At 43.9% G+C, this 21,271-nt stretch overlaps 2 protein-coding genes across 2 annotated transcripts in view; one reads left to right on the top strand and one right to left on the bottom strand.

Moving 5' to 3' along the window:
* The window catches only part of rhobtb3 (Rho related BTB domain containing 3), a gene marked incomplete at both ends in the record, with an annotated part of 92,540 nt that extends 76,630 nt beyond the window's left edge, over positions 1-15,910 (bottom strand). Inside the window, 3 exons of the mRNA XM_080529357.1 lie at positions 9,643-9,874; positions 14,361-14,929; positions 15,839-15,910. Coding sequence (XP_080385483.1) covers positions 9,643-9,874; positions 14,361-14,929; positions 15,839-15,910 — 873 coding nt within the window. The remainder of the gene's footprint in view (positions 1-9,642; positions 9,875-14,360; positions 14,930-15,838) is intronic.
* A 2,923-nt stretch (positions 15,911-18,833) lies between these two features.
* LOC308155260 (uncharacterized protein) lies at positions 18,834-20,996 on the top strand. The gene is made up of 3 exons (XM_080528544.1): positions 18,834-19,233; positions 19,567-20,141; positions 20,254-20,996. The coding sequence occupies exons 1-3, from the start codon at positions 19,180-19,182 to the stop codon at positions 20,513-20,515; spliced, it is 891 nt and encodes a 296-aa protein (XP_080384670.1). The 5' UTR covers positions 18,834-19,179; the 3' UTR covers positions 20,516-20,996.
* Positions 20,997-21,271: the final 275 nt, after the last annotated feature.

Genomic DNA, 21,271 nt, shown 5'->3' with positions numbered 1-21,271 from the left:
CCTTGAGGATAGTGAGAGAATGTGATTTTTTGGTTTGTCAGGAAGTCTGGGAATGGAGCATTACTTTTCTGGACAAAATGTCTGATTTGGAAAAAATGAGACTTTAGTTTTTTTATTGAATAATTGAGAGAGTAGTGCAAATGATCCAAACTTGCCATCAACATATAGATTAGAAATGGATTTAATTGGAAATGGACCCTTTGAGGACCAAACCCCGAAGGTAGAATCGGAGAGAGAGGGTGGAAAGTTATGGCTATTTGTGATGGGAGTCTGATGTTGTCTTCACATTAAAATACCTCCTAAACTGTGACCAGATTCTGACTGAGTGCTATACCACTGGATTTGAATAGAGATGGCTTTGAAGGGGGGGTGATGGGGAACATATTATGGAGTTTAGATTAAGGGAAGTACAGGTATACTCCATTTGTATCCAGGACTCACCCCTGTTGGGCATGTCTGATTCAGTCCAGTGCCCAGTAATAGTGAATGACGTTGGGTAGCGCCATGCCAGCAAGTTTTTTAGGTCTTTGAAGGGCACTTCTTTTGATTCTATGTGGTTTACCATTCCAGATAAACAATGATATGCTATTCTGCTATAGCATCTCATGAGAAAGAATGATGTTTCAGATCAGGATGGGGACGTTTTGGAAGAGATAACGGAATTTTGGTAATACAATAATTTTAATGAGATTCATTTGGCCGTAAATCCTTGATGAAGAGGGATGAAAAAGAAGGTGTGATCTCAATCCCAAGATATTTAAAGCCCTTGTTGGCAATTCTGAATGGAAAGTGCGATGCACGGATTAGAGTGGCTAACTGATTAATAGGAAACATTTCACTTTTATCGTAATTGATTTTATAGCCTGAGAGTTTCCCGAAATGAGCTAGGGTGTTGAGGGTGGAGGGAACAGATTTTAATGGGTCAGTTACATATAAAAGAATGTTGCCTGCGTATAGGGATATTTTGTGTATGAGGCCCCCTCGCTCTATTCCCAGGAAGTCACCGGACTGTCTAAGAGCAATAGCCAGGGGTTTGATGGTGACCGTGAAGAGTAGAGGGGATAGACTGCAGCCCTGGCGTGTGCCTCTGCCTAGGGGGAAGTACTCAGATGGTTGTCCATTGGTAATTACAACGGCTAGAAGGTTAAAGTAGAGGAGTTTTATCCATGAGATGTTCATTTACAAGAGATTCCAGCTTAATAGAACAGACCATTTGGAGATGGGCCTGGAATTGTTTTAGCCTGTCGGGTCACGCCCTTTCAACAGGGGAAGAACAAAAGCAGATTTCCATACAAGATGAATGTTGTTTGTGTCAAGGGAGTGATTACAATATATATCAAAGCCTTTGGTGCAATATGCCATTGGTGCAATATGCTAGCTTTAGAAAGTACATTACATTCACATTTTTGTCATTTAGCAGACGCCTTTATCCAAAGCGTCTTACAACAAATACATTTGTCTAAGTAAGTGAACCGTCTATCTATCGGTCATAATAATATGTTGAGAGAGTCAAACAAGGAATCAGAGGCAATAAAATGCTCATAAAAACAACCAAGCATTTTGGCCTTATCTGAGATTTTATGTGAGTACTTACCAATGCATGGAGGAAGCTCTATATCCTCTTTATTTCCAGCTAAGGATTTACAGTAATAGTCTTGAAGAATTTCAAGAGATTGTTTAGATTGTTTGAAGTTTTGGTGAGGAAATGGTCAGCTTTGGCTTTTCTGTTATAAATTTGTTTTTCAGATTTTATCCCCTTTTTTCACCCAATTTGGTAGCCAATTGAACCCAACCTAGCATCCAATTATCCCCTGCCTATTGCGAAGGATCCGCCGCACGACCCCCGTGGCCGGCAGTCCCAGAGGAGGCCGCCAGGCAGACTAGCTGACTGGCTCCTCGAGCCCAGCACCTGTTATTCCGGCACCCCGGGGGCGCTGTTGCGCGACGGATCCTTGTCCGGAACTACTCCTATACCTCCCTCGGGAGCGGCCGCCCAATATGCCGCTCCGCGTGTGTGCCCCAGCCATATCCGGATCTGGCGAGCTGGGATTCGAACCCAGTCCCCGGTGGGCAGCATGCACTAGTGGCCAGTGCTTAGACCGCTACACCACCGTGGGGTGCTTTGGCTTTTCTAATTGCAACTGTGCAGGCATCGCCCGAAGACCAGCCAGTCTAAATCAAGATTTGTTCTCCTAGCTTTTGCCCATGCCACATTGCGCTCATATGAAAATATGCCTGGGTTTCTTTATAAGTCTCGCGAGATTCATAAAAATAAGCCTGGATGTTCCTTTAGCGACCCTCCAGGTCCTCCACAATCTGCGAAAATGTAAGTTATCCGAACAACTCACAGAATTGACTATTAGTATTATGAGAATTTTTCGGGAACAACAACAATCACACAGACATACGGACAGGATTTGACTATGTATTTATCTATACATTTCAGAATACATTTCAGAAAACATTCTGCTGCTGCTGTGATACATTAAGACAAGTTGGCCAGTTCTAGTGGCAGCTATACATGCTCTAACATTAACACCCCCTCCACTATAGCCCACAGATGAGGTGGTATGCTGTAAATCTTCCTCTAGAGCAGATCCTCTATTCTCCAAACGTTCCTCTTCTTATCTTATCGTTTTCCAGACCTCTTCAGACTTTTTAGATACTTTTGAGCAAACTGTAACCTGACCATCCTTTTTGAGAATAACTAGTGGTTTAGACCTTGCAGTGAAGCCTCTGTATTTCGGCTTGTGACGTATTCTGTGGATGGTAGTCTCTGACACATTCACACTTACCTCCTGGACAGTGTTCTGATCTGTGAGATTTTGACAGTTGTTTTGAATTGTTTAAATTGTGGTGAGGATTCTTCGGTCATCCACTGTAGAAGTGTTCCTTGGCCTACAGCCTGTTTGCGATTGCTGAGCTTACCAGTGCTTATTTTTAAATGATGGCTATATTTCTGATATTTCAGCATCAGACTTTCATTGATGTTTCTTTGGTCCTCATGTTGACAGACACCAAAGGCAAATGCAAAGCTTAGAATCAATACTAGACATTGACTATGCACTGCACATGTGATGGAACATATGGCGCTTTTCCACTACGGTACCATACCGTGCCGTACCGCGTGAGCCCGGTTTGTTTTGCTTTCTCCACTGCCAACTGAGCCGGGCCGATTTTCGGAAAGGAGTAGCGAAAGGGACTTTTTGCCAGGCTGTGTGTGACGTGTGACGCTGCAGACCGTTGATTGGTCACAACATCGTCATCCCATGTTCATAGAGTTCACCGCTAACCGCCATTTTTAAAGTGAAGTGCTCTTATGACACTTAACTCCTCCTACTGACCCCGCTCGCTCCAGGGGCCTCATTTATTTAAAAAAAGTACTTGAACGTCATCTTTGACTTTCACGTAAGCACATTTTTCAAAACGGACGTAAGCATTATTTATAAAACGGGCTGCGATGGTTTAAAATTCCGTACGTGCTTCCTTCTATAAATACCAACGCAGGTAAAATGAAGGTTTGTATTAACGCCCTGTGATAGCGGCTCAATTATAGCGGCTGAATTAAGCCAAGTGCTATAATATAGGGTAGTCTGGAAGCGGGAGAGGGCAGAGAAGAGTGGCTTCTCGGTAAGTTGCATTTGTAACGTTTGATCATGACAACTAATCAGGCAAATGCTTATACTCAGTAGGCTACTCAAGTTGTAAAAGAAAATCAGGGGAGGTGGTGGATTTTATCATATGAGGACAATTTTAGCATCCCCTCAGCGTCAGTGACTTCAGTGTCAGTAACTTAATCAAAATGTCATTGCATGTGTGCGTGCCCCCTCGCACCTTGAAATAGCAGTAATACCACGTTCATTGATAAAATGACATAAAGTATGGAAAGAGGGGATGGCCGTTTTAGAAGGGGGACGATTTTGAGGGCCCTATTATGCACTTCATCAATAAGACGAGGCGGTAGATCTAAACTTAAGACGTGGAGGCGTGGTCAAGGCCACTTTGCTATTATGCGTGCTGCAGTGGGCGCCTAAAAGCCGGCGCTAAGCAAAGAAATTAGTCATGGGTGTGTTTTGGGCGTCTTCTCAATCAACCCAATCAGCGTGCCAGGTGCCATTCCCTTTAAGAACCGGCTGCGTTGAGTCATTAGCGCTATGCTATTATGGAAGTCCTAAGAAGGAGGTCAGCGCGCTTCTCTGCCTCTCCCTTCTGAAATAAAGCATTTATACTGTGACCGTAATTGACGTCTTGCCGTGGAGCCACGTGCGTGTTCATGTGTGCCCACATGCATGCGCAAACCGCGGAGGCGCGCTCGTGTTTCAAAACGTGCATGAAGTCTAAACTTAAGAACTTTTCAAACCACTTCTTAGCGATAGGAGCAAAGTCAGATCGTATAATAGCAGGGGCGCCTAGTGCACTTCATTAACATATGAACACTCCCACAATGAGCAATATATGCACAGGAGTTTTACGTCTTATGTGTGGGCGCCTATCGACACCTGCATAATAGCAGTAGCGCGTATGAAGCGCATAATAAGGGTGGCGGTAGGTCTTAACCTGGCGGTGCGTCTTAATTAACACTTAAGACGGCAAGTTAAGAAGTGCATAATAGGGCCCTGACTGTTTTTATTTCAGGGGGGATGCCATCCCCCCTCATCCCCCCTCAACTCGAGCGCTGCTTATACTGTAATAATATAATGGTCTTATTCTTATCAGGTGACATTGAAAACATGGCTACGAACCCCCTGTGCGAACTCCCAGACACCGGAGAAAATCCAGTATAATTTAGCGCATGGCCGGGCAAGGTCTGTTGTGGAACGCACTAGGCATGTTGAAGGGGAGATAGACAGCTCCGGAGGGATATAAAGAAAGACTGAAATACAATCATAAACATCAGTTCCCTTTAAATCTTGAATTAAACAAATTTTCTCGGCTGATAACAACATCGTTAATTTTATTACGAGCCACTTGCATGAATTACAGTAGGCAGTACGGCTCACATGCCTGTAATAACTCCGCATAACCAGTAGGTAATGTGCGTACGCAAGGTCAATACCCGACGTAGAGCTAAGATCGTTTCCACGGTCAAATCGACTCACGTTGGAATTTTATAAATCACTACGTTGACGTGGTTTTCTACGTACGACACGGGTAAGATCAACATTTTATCTAAGTACTTTCTATAAATGAGGCCCCAGGTCTGTTGTGTATAATAGAGAAGCGTATCCTACCCGTACCATACCGTACTTTCAAATGCGTGCCGTTCCGAGCCGTACCGGTCTGGTCAATGGAAAAAAGCGCCAATACAGTGGGGTGCGTAAATGTGGGCATCCCTAGTCAAAATGCCTTTTAAAATGTGAGTGAAAAGAAGCAAACCTAACCTCTAAATGGTACAAAGTTAAACATGCCACATTTCATCACATTTTAAAGCAAGATTCATTTTTATTTTTAACTTTTTACAAGGACAAAAGTAAGGAAAAAACGCCTTGTGCAAAAGTTTGGGAACCCTGTCAGCTAGTACTTTGTAACTCTTCCTCGGGCAACTATAACTTGCAAACGCTTTTTGTAGCCAGCTAAGAGTCTTTCAATTCTTGTTTTGGGAATTTTTCCCCATTCTTCCTGGGAGAACACCTCTAGCTCAGAAATATTCTTCAGCCTTCTAGCATGCACGGCATGTTTGAGATCTCTCCACAGATTTTCTATAATATTCAAGTCTGGGGACTGTGATGGCCATTCCAAAACCTTCATCCTGGAGGTACTTTATGGTTGATTTTGAGGTATACTTCGGGTCATTGTCTTGCTGGAATACCCAACCTCTCTTCAACTTCAATTTTGGACTGACCTCCATTCTTCCTTCCACCCACACAATATTGCCTGTGCCCCCAGCTGCTACGCAACCTCAAAGCATAATGGATCCACCTCCATGCTTAACAGTTGGCACGGTGTTCTTCTCTACTGCTAATGCTTCACCCTTTTTTGATTGTGGCCAAAATGTTCAATGTTGGTTTTGTCAGTCCAAAGCACATTGTTCCAATAGCCTTCAGGTTTCTCAAGGTTTTCTTTTGCATACTTCAGACACTTCATTTCGTGTTCGTTTGAGGTCGTAGGAAAGGCTTCTTTCCAGCAACTCTGCCATGTAGGTCTTTGTTGTACAACACTATACATAGCCAGACGCCCATAAAAGTAAAATAAATAGTACAAACAAAATGAGACTGTGCCCCACTGGCCCATGACTGGGGGCGACCTACCCCTTAGCCTGTTGCAGGGATGACGTTCTTCTTAACATAGTCCATCGCTTTGTCTGCATCTGTGAATTCCTTTTCTTCTCCGTTGTGTGTGATGCGGAGTCGGGCTGGGAACAGTATGCCATACGGGACACCCTGACGGTTGCGCAGCAGCTTCCTGACCTCCGTGAACGCAGCCCTGGCCCTGGCGACGCCCACAGAATAATCCGGAAAGATGGCAATGGTCTGCCCGCTGACCCGGAGTGGAGCTCGAGTGCGCGCGCAGCTCAGCACCTCAACGCAGTCCTGGTAGTAATGAAGCTTAGCAATGATGGCGTGTGGTTTCCCATCCGGTCTCCTCGGAGCCAGGGTTCTGTGTGAACGATCCACAAGCACATCTCTATCCAGTTGTAGCGCTTCCCTCAGTAGTTTCGAGACCGATGCAGTAGAGCATGATCCATTCGTCTCGGCCACCCCTAGTATTCTGATGTTGCATCTCCTCATTCTTCCCTCCATGCCGTCGCATTTCTCTCTGAGCCCAGTTACCTCGGCTTTCAAGCCAGTCACCGTAGTCCGCAGGGCCACCACCTCGTCCGACCACATTGATAGGCCGCCCTCCACCTCCGTGATTGTAGCCTTTATTCAGTCAATTTCAGACTGAACCGCTGCAGTATTATTAATTATTTCCGCTTTTACTTGAAGTTCACTTTTAATATGGTTGAAATCTTCGGCTAGTGCATTTTTAATCTCTGTCTTTATCACCTCCACAATGTCGGATTTCAGCGAGAGGACAATCTCTGATTTCAATGCTACAGCGTCCATATCTGGGCTGTTTGTCCGGGGCGGGGCCGTCTGAGCCTGGGTACCTGTGGGACTCGATGTCGCGGTAGTGTTTGGCCTAGTAGCGGACGGATTGTACTTATATTTGCCCAGATTTGCAGCCATTGACACATAAATACAGTCTTTTGATTTTAGGAATATGTTAGGAACAGGTTTCCCAATATTTTGTAATGTAAAACGCTTATTAACTTAAATAAAACAGAAGTCCGACAGGAGCTCAAACGAGACACGTCCTACTCCATTACTAGCCCACGTGATCCCCTTATTTTCCATTTTCTGATGATGTTTCTGACAGTTGGAATGGGTTACAAGAGTTTTTTGTAGCCTTCTCCTTGACGGTGGAAGTGAACTATCTTGATTCTGACATCCTTGGACTGCTTAGAGGAACCTATGGTTTTTACACCAGACACAACAGCCACCACTGTCAGATACTTTAATAATAATACTAATAATAATAACAATAATAATACATTAGACTTATATAGCGCTTTTCTAGACACTCAAAGACGCTTTACAAACTGAAAAGATCGAGTAGTAATAATAAAAAGAAACAAATGGTGAATAGAAGAAGGTATAGGGGCCTAATTGAGGTAGTGCTGGGGACACATGGGAATGAATGAATGAATGAATGAATGGACTTTATTGTCATTGCTACAGTACAGGTACCAAACAACGAAATTTATGAGGGGTGGCTCCCCTGGTGTTAGGAAAGAAAAAAAAAAAAAACTTTTAGAAAAAGAATAAAATCACAAGAAGGTAAGGAGCTGGTTTACATAAATAAAGGCTATGTACACAATCCACTGTACTATACTGCACAGATAGTCAACTAGGGTTGTCATATTGCACAAAAGTATTTTTTCACGTTATTTAAAGTGTCACAGTTTGCAGGCTTGAAATGTACATGTTTGTGCCTCAGCACTAGCTGCCATACAATCCGTCCAGACTGTCCTGGGCACAGAACTTAGGCCTTTGCTGTGTTCAGGGCCTTGACGGCCCTGTGGTAGAAGCAGTTCTTCAGTCTGTTTGTCTTAGCGGCCGGGGTCCTGGGAGGGGGAGAGGTTTAACTGGTGAAGGCGACCTTGAAGAGGTGGGTTTTGAGGGCCTGGTTAAATGTTGGGAGGGTGTTGGCCTATTTGATGTGGTTGGGGAGGGCGTTCCAGAGGGACGGGGCTGCGGCTGAAAAGGCCCTATCAGCAGAGTTTTGGACGTATTGGAATTTGTTTAGGATGTTATTAGGCAAACTGTAGAGGATGCTGTTGCAGTAGTCGAGTCGGGAAGTTTAGATGGCATGGAGTTACTTCAGAATATATAGTATATATATATAGAGAGTCATTGTAGCCCTAACGAGTAAATCACCTTGGTCTGGGCCTTAGTAATCATCTTCTCAAAAGGTAACAAAGAATAATCCAAAAGGGATCCCAAACATTTGCACAGGGCCCTTTTCCTTTTTTATCATTTAAAAACTTGAAAAATTAAAATAAAAAGAAACTGTGCTTTAAAATTTGCAGAAAGGTGTCATGTTTAACTGTGTAGCATTTAGTGTTAAGGGTTTGCTTTCAATCACATGGAGATAAATTGTAACAGACATTTAAACCAGGGGTGCCCAGATTCTTGCACCCCACTGTACCTGACTAACCAGAAACACCTATCAAGCCAATGTTCCAATACTTTTGGAATACTTATACCACGTATAAAAACAGTTATTTCAAAATGGGGAAACCAATCTGGGGAAAAAAACATTGAATTATAACTGATAATCTCTACTTTAACCTCATAGTAATTGTTTGATTTAAAATCCAAACTGTTGGAGTATATATATATTATATATATATATATATATATATATATATATATATATATATATATATATATATAAAACACAAAATGCTTCCTATTCACAATACTTATGGAGGGCACTGTATGTTTTGAATAAGAATTATGAACACATATACATGCAGTAGCAGTGGTACTGTATAGTTTCATTGTATCCCTCTATCTCAATCCATCACTATAACACCATAACAAACAACTCTGACTGAAAAAACTATTTGGAAAGTCTTTGATGTATGATAACCTTTGACTGCCTCAGCAAATCTGTGGTAAAAGGGAGATGATTGGCTACTGTGACTGAGGTGGGGTTTGAACCCAGGTCTCCTGCCAGGTAAAAACATGCAAAGTTAAATCCACATACTCTGGGAGCTAATGCATGTTTTCAGGTCTCAGGTGCTTCTGGTTGCCTCATGGACAACAAGGGTCTAGTGGGTCTACTATGATATGGCCATCTCAGAATGGGACAGCACTCATTCCAGCTTCAAAGTCTCTATGATTGTTTTCACTCTCTCTCTCGCTCTCTCTCTCTTATTACCACAGCAACATATGTAGGCCTTTGTCTGTCTGCCACTCTCTTTCAACCTAATTCTGGTATCTGACTCATGCTCCCTCTGCCAACCTCCTCCTCATCTCTCTCTCTCTCTCTCTCTCTCTCTCTCTCTCTCTCTCTCTCTCTCTCTCTCTCTCTCTCTCTCACACACTTTATCACTCACTCATTCACTCACTCTAACCCCCTCTCCTTCCTTACCCAGCTGGGGCAATCTTGCACTACCACCGTGACATCTCCAAACACGCGGGAGGTGTACTCCATGAAGGCTGGGTTGGACAGGCTGCTCTCCAGGTCCCGGGGTCCAGCCACCGCGCCGTGGCCCAGGTAGCTCCACAGCAGTCCCCCTTGGAGTTGCCCCTGGCCCATGGCCTCTTCCCCCGGCCCCACGCCCCCAGGGCACTCGCTGCCCAAAGCAACAATATGTAACGACCTGCAAAAAGCATAGCAGAACCATGTGAGCCAAACTAATAAGAACGGCCAGACCAGAAGATAGATGGACAAAACACAGTACTGAAGCACTAAATCCGGAGAAGAGGATAGGGTTAATGAAGAGGATAGGGTTAATGGAGAGGATAGGGTTAATGGGTTAATGTTCCTCTCAAAATGCAGCAAAGGTTGCAGCAAAGGAGGGAATTCAGTCAGTCAGTCTTTCCCCTTATTAGCCACGTCTATGACGGAGACAATTCTGATCACGTTGAGCGTTGTCATTGAGCGAATGACACTGATAGAAATTTGCTGTGATGCTCTGACTTACACCTATTCCATAAACATTATTATTAGTATTATTATTAGTATTAGTAGTAGTAGTAGTAGTAGTAGTAGTAGTAGTAGTAGTAGTAGTAGTAGTAGTAGTAATATTATTATTATTATTATTATTATTATTATTATTAGTAGTAGTAGTAGTAGTAGTAGTAGTAGTAGTAGTAGTAGTAGTAGTAATAGTAGTAGCAGTAGTAGTAGTAGTAGTAGTAGTAGTATTACCATAGTATTGTTATTTATTTTTGTATTATTAGTGTTATTATTATTAGTTAATACAATTATTTATATTATTATCGGGGGAATCATAAATGCATATGGTGTATGCACAAACCTAAGAGGAAAACGTGGGGAACCCCGTTTTCGCATCATTTCATGAGGTGCATACGGCCAGTATAGAGAGCAACTTACATGGTGTTCTGCTCGTCAATGCTTCTGGAGCACGGTCTTCCACGGCACGTTTTCACATGAGTCGGCAGAGAGAGGCTTTTCCGCAATGAGTCCCGGGTAAGGGTTCGTTAATCCCTCATATCGGCGGCTTGGTTCCCGTTCACCACGATTGGGGAGTTTGACAATCTCCTGTATTTCCCTCTCGTTATTCATTCATAAAGCAAACCGCGTACCGTGTCACGGTAATGTCCTGTCCGCATTGACGCTGCGGGAGGCTGCCCAGAACGTAAACACACTGATCCAGCCGGCGACATGGACTGCCAATGCGCTAAAAAAGAAACAAGTTGTCACTGGGTACAGAAGGCACAAGACGACGAGACAGAACCAGTACACCTCAATATTCCAACTCATGCCACCGCTTGATTCAATGAAAATTGACGTCACCGTCTAAAAGTCCTATGGGCATAGGAACAACGGGAGGAAAGTGGAGGTATTATAGTACAAAGAGGGAGAGAAAAAGAGGGACAGACATGGAGAAAAGAGCAACAGACCGTATGGGAGACAGAGTGGACGCGCCTGACTCAGCAGCAAATACTACACATACACACACACGCACGCGCGCGCGCAACGGGCACATTGCATTACATGTTGTGTCCTTCCCTCGTTAGGACGGGTATTTGAATGAATGGTCTTTATTGTCGTTGCTATAGTACAGGTACCAAACAACGAAATTTGGGAGTATTTCACCACACTCTCCGTTTTGTCGCCCGTTGAACTAATCCAATTTCTTCTAATTATGTTTACCTCCCACTAATGAAAGGGGATTCAGTTTCCCAACAGGGTTGTTATTTAAGCATTATTCAGTGGCAGTGAACACGAATACATCCAACAGTAAAATTAGGACGGATTATTGTCAAAACATGGCACAGTTACCAATCCACAAACAACACTACTCTATTCTCACTATAATCTCTAATCACTACATTACCTAACCTGCACTGCGTCTCAGCAGCCTGTACAGGCATGACAGAAAGCTAATTGACTCTCGTTAGAGGAGGCATGGAATTGACTTGCAATACCTGACACGATTGCCAAAAAACCTGGTTCAATATATGCTCCGCCGCTCAGTCTTTCACACAAATTGTACATGTGCAACACGCGTACATGTGCTTATTAGACTTGACGAAATCTGATTTCTGAGGTGTTATCACTCCGATCAGATTAGTTATGTGCGGTAGCGGTAGGTAGGTGGTGTACTGGCCCCTTTGGCTCCATTCCAGGACAGGGGTTACCTGTCGTTTTTCTTGGGTGTAATCCTATACACTCCTCCAAAATGCTTGCAAGAACGCATTCTGGAACATAGCCGAGGTGTTACCTACAACCAGGAAGGGTCCTTAAACGTGTCACTGTAAAACCATTGTAGCACCAAAAGGCGTTCTACAAGGCTACGAAAAGGTTTTCCTATAGGGACAAGCCCATGAACTCTATTTGGTTCTATAAGAAGGGCATACGAGTCTAGGCTACAATGAAAAAAGGTTTATCGTTACTGACATGAGGTTATTTGGTTTGTGCATAACTATGGTGCTACCAAAACTAGATGGTTCTTATGTGGTCCGACCTAGATGGTAAACATGATGGTCAAGTGTCATACTTCCTGAAGAAAAACGTGCAAACGTTGATGCACAAACCCAAGCCAATGCATCATTTTGTCCTGCGAGTTGTTTACCTTTCATGCTGACATTTGGCTTTATGAATACAGCCTCCCGCAGTATTGTTTGATTATTCACCCCTGTACTTAACATGAATATAATTATTTAATTTCTCCGTTGCCTACAGTAACAAATGGATGCCTATAGCCATCGTCTGCCTTTGTGTGCATGTCTGGATGACATGAGTTGTGTCATTAGGCCTACAGTCGCCTCTCCGTGCAGGGTGACAGCAGGTCAGCAGAAGAGAATGGAGTCATTCACACACGAGAGCACATTCATATGTACGCCCCACACACACTCTCAGCCCGCTGACTTCTGCTGTTCCACTATCTCTCTCTCTCTCTCTCTCTCTCTCTCTCTCTCTCTCTCTCTCTCTCTCTCTCTCTCTCTCTCTCTCTCTCTCTCTCTCTCTCTCTCTCTCTCTCTCTCTCTCTCTCTCTCTCTCTCCAGTGCATAATTATGCTCCCTTGTGGCGAGAAGCCGGCCTGTAATAAGGGTAAGGCTAGTTTTACTGTCACCCTCTGACCTTGAAATTATAATGTATAGTGCCAGGGCTAAAGCAGATGTTCTTGCAGGCAGAGCTATTAAATGAAAGTGTATGTATGTGATGTGAATGTATCTGGATTTCTACGTGCTGTTGATGTCGTGTTGGGTTCTTTCATAGGCATGAACGATCAAGGTTATACATTTAAACTCAGCTTTACTCAATATCAATTCAACAACAACATACAACAGTCGGTAGCATAACTCTAAACTTGCATGGTGTGATGTCCGGACTGGACTTGTAAGTAATAATAGTAGATCGAGAACGTGGTCCATCAAACGCAGGTTTATTCTTTAGCATGAGTATAGCAGCAAACTACTCAACATAACTTCTCAGCATGAATGAGCATGGCAGCCAACTACCCAGCATACACTTCAACTTCCTCCTTAGTCTAACACGTGATTCCGTCTTAAAGGGCAGGACACAACATTTCCCCCTTTCTGGAAAAGAGTTACTTGTACTAACAACAAGGCAAGCAAAAAAATGAAATGGTAGATTCAGCATGTATAAACAAAACAATATCACATTACCCAATCAATATCACATAAGGAAACTTAAATATTATTAATCTAGGTAATGACAGTCTAATACAATAACACTAGACCAAAGTAGTGCAAACAGTATAAGTGCAACAATCCCCATACAACAGGAATACAATTCAACAACTGTCAGTGACCCATTATTAGGCTATTCAAGAGACATAGTCCTTTAGCCATCCAGACCTCTGGATATTACGTCTAGGCCTGGGTGAATGATCAACCACAGGCTCTACAGTGTCTCCGTCTGTGGTTGTGGCAGTGTCTGGGAAAGCAGTGAGATGAGAGGCATTCCAAGTCTTTCCATCACTCAGAATGTATGTGCTGTCCCCCACCTTCTTGCTTATGGTGAGAGGATCACTGTACCTTCTGTGACCTTTCATCACATGCAGAGGATTCTTAACCCGCACTTTATCCCCTTTTTGAAAAGCAGGAGGACGTGCACCACGTTTGGCATCAGTGTAGGCCTTCATCTTGCGCTGTCGTTCACTGACTCTGTGGCGAATGTTCATCGTCGCCGGAGTACACTCAGGAGCAGGAGGTAACAGAGTCAGCTTGGTTCGCATGGGCCGACCGTGGAGCAGTTCAAAAGGAGATGAACCAGTAGTGGCATGAGGAGTAGTAGTAGCAGTAGTAGCAGCAGTAGTAGTAATAGCAGTAGTAGTAGTAGTAGTAGTAGTAGCAGTAGTAGTAGTAGTAACAGTAGTAGTAGTAGTAGCAGTAGTAGTAGTAGTAGCAGTAGTAGTAGTAGTAGTAGTAGTAGTAGTAGCAGTAGTAGTAGTAGTAGTAGCATCAGTGGTTGCTGGAGCCTCAGCGATGGCCTGTATGCGTACAGTGTCTGGAAGCAGACCATCAGCAGAGACAGTGTGACCCAGGAATGGTAGACTGGGCTCACGGAAACGGCATTTGTCGTTATTAAGCTGCAAGCCAGCAGATTTCAGACGTTGCAGGGTAACTTTAAGAGCCTCGTCATGTGTGTGCCTGTCACTGCCATGTATGATGACATCATCAATGTAGTACTCCACACCCGGCAGGTCAGCGAGAATGATGCTCATCATCTTCTGAAAGGCAGCTGGCGCTGATGCCAGTCCATATGGCACACGGCAGAACCGATACAGTCCATCATGGGTGATGAATGCCGTTAGGTCGCGTGACTCCTCAGCAAGAGGCACCTGGTAGTAGGCGTTAGCCAGGTCAATGGATGAGAAGATGGTGGAGCCTTTCAGGCTGGAAAGGAGCTCATCCATATGAGGCAGTGGAAAGGCGTCAATAATGACCGCCTTATTGGGCTCACGCAGGTCGACACACATCCTTATTTTTCCAGTCTTCTTTTGTATGACGACAATGGGGGACACCCAAGCAGAGGCGTCGACAGGTTCGATCACTCCAGCAGCGAGTAAGCGCTTCAGTTCATCAGAAACTGCGTCTCTGACAGACAGCGGTAGCCGGCGCAGCTTTTGGCGTACCGGTGTGACAGAGGAATCGACCTTCACGCGGTGCACAAAGTTTTCTGCACACCCTACAGCAGCGGGAGCAGATGCAGTAGTGCACTGGAGCACAGGAATAGGCAGAGATGCAGAGTCATTAGGAGGCACCACTTTGTTGTTTGCAATATGCACACTTAACACAGTCATTAGGTCCCTCCCCATCAGTGAGGTCCCCCTCTCCACAATGAAGAAGGTACCTGGAGCAGTGCGGCCATGGAGAGAAACATCAGCAGACATGCACCCCAGCACTGGAATGCTGGTTTTAGAGTAAGACACCAGCCTGGCAGTCGGTTCAGTAAGTGGAATGTTTTTAAAGTACTGTGCGTAGATGCTCTGTGGCAGTATAGAGACAGATGAACCAGTGTCAACCAGCAATTCCACTTTACTGGACTGTGAGTGTTCTGAAATAATCTCCACAGTGCATGTGATCTTATCACTATTACGTGCAGAATGTTCAGTATATAACACTGTAAATTCAGGGAGATCAACCTCACGTACCTCCTTGGTGTGTGTCTGTGTACTGCGACACACCTTGGCAAAGTGACCCACTCTGTTGCATTGTCTGCATGTAACTGATGCAGCTGGGCAGTTAGTTGCATTAGCTAAATGTCCATCTGATCCACAGCGGTAACATGTTTTCCGCTGTGAAGCCTCCCCAGGCTTTGTACGCTTACCCCACTGTCCCCCTTTTCGTTGTGGAGTGTGCTGCACCGCCTGCACAGATGCAGCCCGCGGCTCACAGAAGGCCTTAGCTTGCTCCGTAGCAGCCTCAATCTGTGTAGCAGTTGTCATGGCCCTTTCCAGTGTAAGTTTATTGTCCATCAAAAGTCTTTCACGGATCCGCGGGTTGTGTAGATGTTCAACTAGCTGATCACGGATCGCCTCATCCGCACGATCGCCATAGTCGCACGTAGCTGCAAGTTCACGTAGTGCAATCACATACTGAAGGATCGTTTCATTCTGCATCTGTACTCTCTTACGGAAAGCATGGCGTTCAGCAACAGTGTTTGTCTTGGGCACAAAGTACTCCTCCAACGCAGTCATTGCAGTATCGTAGTCTGCACCTGTGTTTGGGAGCGAGTAGAAGAGACGCTGTCCCTCGGTGCCCAGGCAGTGTAGTAAGACGGCTCTACGCCGTGCAGCAGGCCAAGCATTACCGCTAGCATTGATGACCAGCAAATAGTTCTCAAAAATTTTCCGCCATGTCTTGAATGGAATGGTGGGCTCACCAGGCGCAGGCAGGAAAAAACAGGGAAACGGCACGTTTACAGCCATTGTAAAAAACTAGTAAACTCCGATTACTCGTCGCCAATTGTGATGTCCGGACTGGACTTGTAAGTAATAATAGTAGATCGAGAACGTGGTCCATCAAACGCAGGTTTATTCTTTAGCATGAGTATAGCAGCAAACTACTCAACATAACTTCTCAGCATGAATGAGCATGGCAGCCAACTACCCAGCATACACTTCAACTTCCTCCTTAGTCTAACACGTGATTCCGTCTTAAAGGGCAGGACACAACACATGGCTCATCGCGTCATGACCTCAGAAGTCCATTTGACTAACTTCTATACTACTAACTCCTCTATGGGGCTGATGACTCCGAGCTGTTCCATGCACACTGTGTTTATGCTAGCTAACCGTGTTACCATACGGTGTTACCTGTGTTTATGCTAGTTGTGTTAGCACGCTAACCGTGTTACCATAGGTGTCACAATTTGATGTAAACAGACACCTCTCGGAAATGAGAAAGACGTGAAATTCGTCTTGAAAGTTTTTTTTTGTTTTTTTTCAGATTTTCGATTTTTTAGCTAACATTCAACTCGAAGATGTGAAGTACCCACTCGTTATTTTTCCGAACAGTTTTACGTTCATTAAATAAGTGTAATCTATAACACAATGACTTCGTTTCTTGTTGTTCATTATCTTTGATGGGGATTTTCTGTGCTTAGTGATTTCAGGTGTAGCAGCTTTCAAATACTCATGTCGTCTTCAAGTTGTTTCCGATTTCAATGTATGATGCATCATTTGAAAGCTTACAATCTGTAGTTTAAGCACATGTAAAAAACAGAAAAATGATTTTGCCTACAGGTAGCCCTTTTCATTGGCAGTTGTCCGTTGTCCTCCACTTAGATGTCCTCCACCGTCCCGCGTTCCGGGTAGCTGTGTGCGTGGCCCCCCTGCATCTCCGATCATGGACAGTCCCCCCATCAACGTCGCTGTTATCCCCCATACCCCCTCCATCATTCCACATCACTGGACTCTCCCCTCTTCGTGTCACCATCCAAGAGCTCCAACCTGGTACCATAGTTAGGATATCTGACATATTTATGTATTTATTTGTATTTACATATTTATTTGTATTTATGCTTGTGTACTACGTATTCTATGTTGTATTAAATGTACAGTTTGTTATTTCTTTATCCCTGTGTCCCTCCCCCAGTTATTTAGCCAAGTGTCCACCTATCTAAATTATATATATAATATTATACATAGAGGTATGCCGGTAGCTTTCCATCTCCCTTTCTAATTAGTTTATAGGTTTAGCAGTCATAATAATATTGTGACGTGACGTCATCGAAGTGCGAAACGGGCGCAAAGTGCGAATGCCTTAAATCTGCGTTCAAAGTTTTTCAATGCAAAAAATCTGATTTACTTTTTTTGTAATAAGAAGCAACTTGAAGTTGTGAAGTACCCACTCGTTATTTTTTCGAGCAGTTTTCATTTAATTAAATACGTGTAATAAGTCTTCAAAATAAGCTTGTTTTATGAGATGAGTTTGAGAAGCTTGGGGGCGGGAACATGAGCGCAGCTAAGAACAACAATCGGTGTGAATGGCTGTGAGCTCAATCGATGTAGCCAATAGCTGGGCGAGGGGGAGGGATAAAAAGCCACATGCAGGAAGCAGCGAGCTTTTGTTTACACCAGAATGTTTTCGACCAGACTCTAAGAAGGTAAGATCTTGTAGTGATGGCGAGATGAAGCTTCTTGAACTGTTGAAGCTTTCCATCAAATTGCGTCACACTTGGACCGAAGCTTCATGTTGCTTCATTTGCTCTACTGCGCCATCAAGTGGACAATAAATGTATAGCAGGCAGAGTGATAATGACACCGTGGATTTGGTGTGTGAAGCTTTGAATTGAATAAATGTGCTTGTGTTACTAGGAACCACAACATTTTATTCATTTTTATTTAAAAATAACAATTTCCCCACAGTGCTGGGCTTCAGGCGGTTTCTTTTTTTTGAGACGATTTCACCTGCTTTTGAAAATATCCTTTCACAGGGCACAGATGAAGCTGGGGTACATAGATAATTAACGGCAAGTTTATACAAATTAGGATACACATGTTTGTGTTCTTCCCAATACTGTAGGGGGTTCTGCATCCTTTCGTTGTTTGGTTCAGCCAGGTAGGTATGGACCTCCACTGTTGCATCTGCAGTTACATTTTGGGTCCTCGCCTGCAGGACTGTGGTGTCTAAACGACGCCACAGTTTGTTACCTAAAACAGACAAACAGGCTGTCAGTGTCAGTGAATATATACAATAAGACAATTAGAATGTATCCAGTATACATTACCTTGAGTCACAGGCTGCGAAGCTTCTGATATGGGGGGTTGTGATGACGAGGAGGAGGAGGAGGAGCCAAATCCGAGCCACTTCCCGAATCGTACGTCATCAACACACGCCTCGGTACGCGCTTCACAAAAATCTGCCTCTGTTACTCGATACACGCTCCGAAGCGTCGGCTTCATCTCGCCATCACTATGTACATGCCTTTGTTAGTTAAGTTAGTTGTTAGTTACTAGTTGAAACCAGTGTGTTCGTGTATTTAGACATTTCTTTATTATTACCCACGAGCAACTAACTGAAACCAGTTCAGTCTGTAAGCTGAAGATTGTTAGCATGTTAGCATTGTAGCTCGGTATTCTGTCTATGTTGTAAATACGGTTAGTAACTTAGTATGTCTACGTTGTAAAAGTTGTAAGACTCATGTTCAGTGTGTAATACTGGAATACTGTAACATGTCAAGTGTAATAGATTACAGAAATGTTAAAAGTTTAAAAACATGTGCTTTCTTTGTTAGAACCGAGCTAGCCGCTAGTTGGCTAATGCCAAACACACTACTCTGATGATTTTCAATACATGTAATGTTTTTCTTCTCTTCCTCTTTTTTCTATTATGACCTTCTCCCTTACGTCCACTGACCCTCATCTACTACCTGGAGTTACTATGGAAGTATGGAGTTGGACAAACATACTTAGTGCTACAGTATGCTTAGTGCTAGCATACAGTGCTAAACTGCTGCCGTCCAATGTCACCAAAACCTCCGTCTGGCGTCTCTACAATGATGCTCTGCAAACATCTGGTATGTAAAATGTGTGTGTGGGACTACAATCCAAGATTACAGAAATGTAACATAATGTAAAATATGTTACATTGTGTTAAATATGCTAAAACAACTTTTTAAAATGACTTGACTGATGGCTGTGTTAACAGCCAGGCCCTGTGTATACACTGTGATAGCCATGCTAATGTGCAAACAGTTTTGATTTTGCACAACAGGTGAGAATAACTTCATCCTATGACACTGTTGATTTGGTTGATTGAATTTCATTTACCCACACACACACCTCTGTGATGTTACTTTTCACTGCATCTAATCTTTTTCTTATCTTCCTCTTTTGCCTCTCTTTCTTAGGTCCACTACCCCTCTGACCCTCATCAACCAGGGCCCATGTACTTTCTGACTCCACGCAAGTGCAGCATCTTTGGTGTCTCCTGCGAAGGGATGCCTAAGCAGGTGAACTACCTCATCGATGAAGGGATGTCATCGAGTAAGGGCAGCAACGCAGTCATCAATTACCTGCATCACTTCTTCGAGAAGTATGGAGTTGGAGAAACATACGTGGACCTGAACTGTGACAACTGCAGTGTCCAAAACAAGAACAACTTCATGCTGTGGTACTGTGCATGGCGGACCATGCATGGCCTTCACAAGACACTGGGCCTCCACTTCCTGATTGCAGGCCACACCAAGTTTGGCCCCGACTGGTGCTTTGGCCTTATCAAGCAGTGCTTCAGGAAGACCAGAGTGGACACTTTGGATGACATTGTTAAAGTCGTGAGGGCCAGCTCTCCAGTGAAACACGTCAACATCCCCCAGCTTGTAGGCCTGGAGAATGGCACCGTGCTGGTTCAAACCTACGACTGGCAAAAGCATCTGGGTGGCTACTTCCGAAAGCTCCCACAGATTAAGAGTTACCATCACTTCAGGTAATTCATTGTCATGTATTTACCTATTTCATTTTATGAACATAGTATGGCGGTCATAAAATATCATTTACTGTGGGCAATCATTTAATGCATTGTCTTCATTCTGTTGCAGCTTTGATGCTCGGAAACCTGGCGTGGTTATAGCCTGGGAATACGACGGGGCAGTACCAGTCGAGTTTCAGCTACTGAAACACACTGATGTCAAGCCCCCCAGAGGTGATCTTCCTGTGCAAGCCCCACCCGGACTTGACGTGGCCAGACAGAAGTACCTTTTTGACAAGATCAGAGAATTCTGTACTGATGAGGCGAAAGACACTACATGCCCCTGCCCACCAGACTCCACAGCACCTCTGAAAAAGGCTGTCCGTTTGTAGCTGCAGGACAAACACACAGGAGGAATGCAGGAATTGCACACTGATTGTACTTTGCACAGCTTGCTGCAGTATTGTTCTGCTTTTTCCTCCTTAATATTAGTCATGCCTGATGTTATTTTATAAAGTCTAGATTTGAGCTGTAACTCTGTCTCGGATAGGAGCAATTTATCACTGTAATAACGTGCCACTTTTTTACTCCTACTTTTTTTACATGGTTCATTCTGATTGCAGTACTGTGATTTGGTACACTTTTTTTGTGCTTTGGTCGACATGAAGTGACTTGCAATATTGGTGTGAAGTGCAGGGCTTAAAGTTCTCCGGCACGGTGCCGGATTTCCGGCGCGGGGGAATTTTTTGCAAAAAATAAATTAAAAAATCACATGCTATTTGTTTACATCGTAATTTAAAGAGTCATCTTCAGCAAAGAGACAGTTCTGCCTACCAATGGTATCACATTGCTCAAGCCAACCAACGACTTCTAGCCAATCGGAGGCAGAGTAGTGGGGTGGGCCTTAAGAAGTTTGAATGAGTGTAATGTTAGCTTGTAGAGACGTTCGCTTTTAGCAGCCCGCTATCTCGCTAACTTTAGTAAGAGTCTATTAAAATGGAAGCCAAGTTTCTTAAACCTGGCGAAGACACAGCTATACTAGAACGAGGAGTAAGGAATAAATGGCGCTGGGCATGGATAGAGGAGAGTAGTGACGGAAAGCCTTATGGGACGTGGTGCCTCAAACTGAGGGAGCCGGGTGCTTGCTT

This window comes from Nansenia antarctica, assembly GCF_963989245.1.
Source record: "Nansenia antarctica genome assembly, chromosome: 4".
NCBI lineage: Eukaryota > Metazoa > Chordata > Actinopteri > Argentiniformes > Microstomatidae > Nansenia > Nansenia antarctica.
Note: the sequence above shows the minus strand (reverse complement) of the source record. Positions and strands in the feature narration are given on the sequence as shown.

Excerpts from the sequence above, each read along its gene's own strand:
- LOC308155260 (XM_080528544.1), top strand. The coding sequence starts at position 19,180 with ATGTCACCAAAACCTCCGTCTGGCGTCTCTACAATGATGCTCTGCAAA. Across the intron at positions 19,234-19,566 it reads TGATGCTCTGCAAACATCTG|GTCCACTACCCCTCTGACCC; the intron begins GTATGTAAAATG and ends TCTCTTTCTTAG. Across the intron at positions 20,142-20,253 it reads AAGAGTTACCATCACTTCAG|CTTTGATGCTCGGAAACCTG; the intron begins GTAATTCATTGT and ends ATTCTGTTGCAG.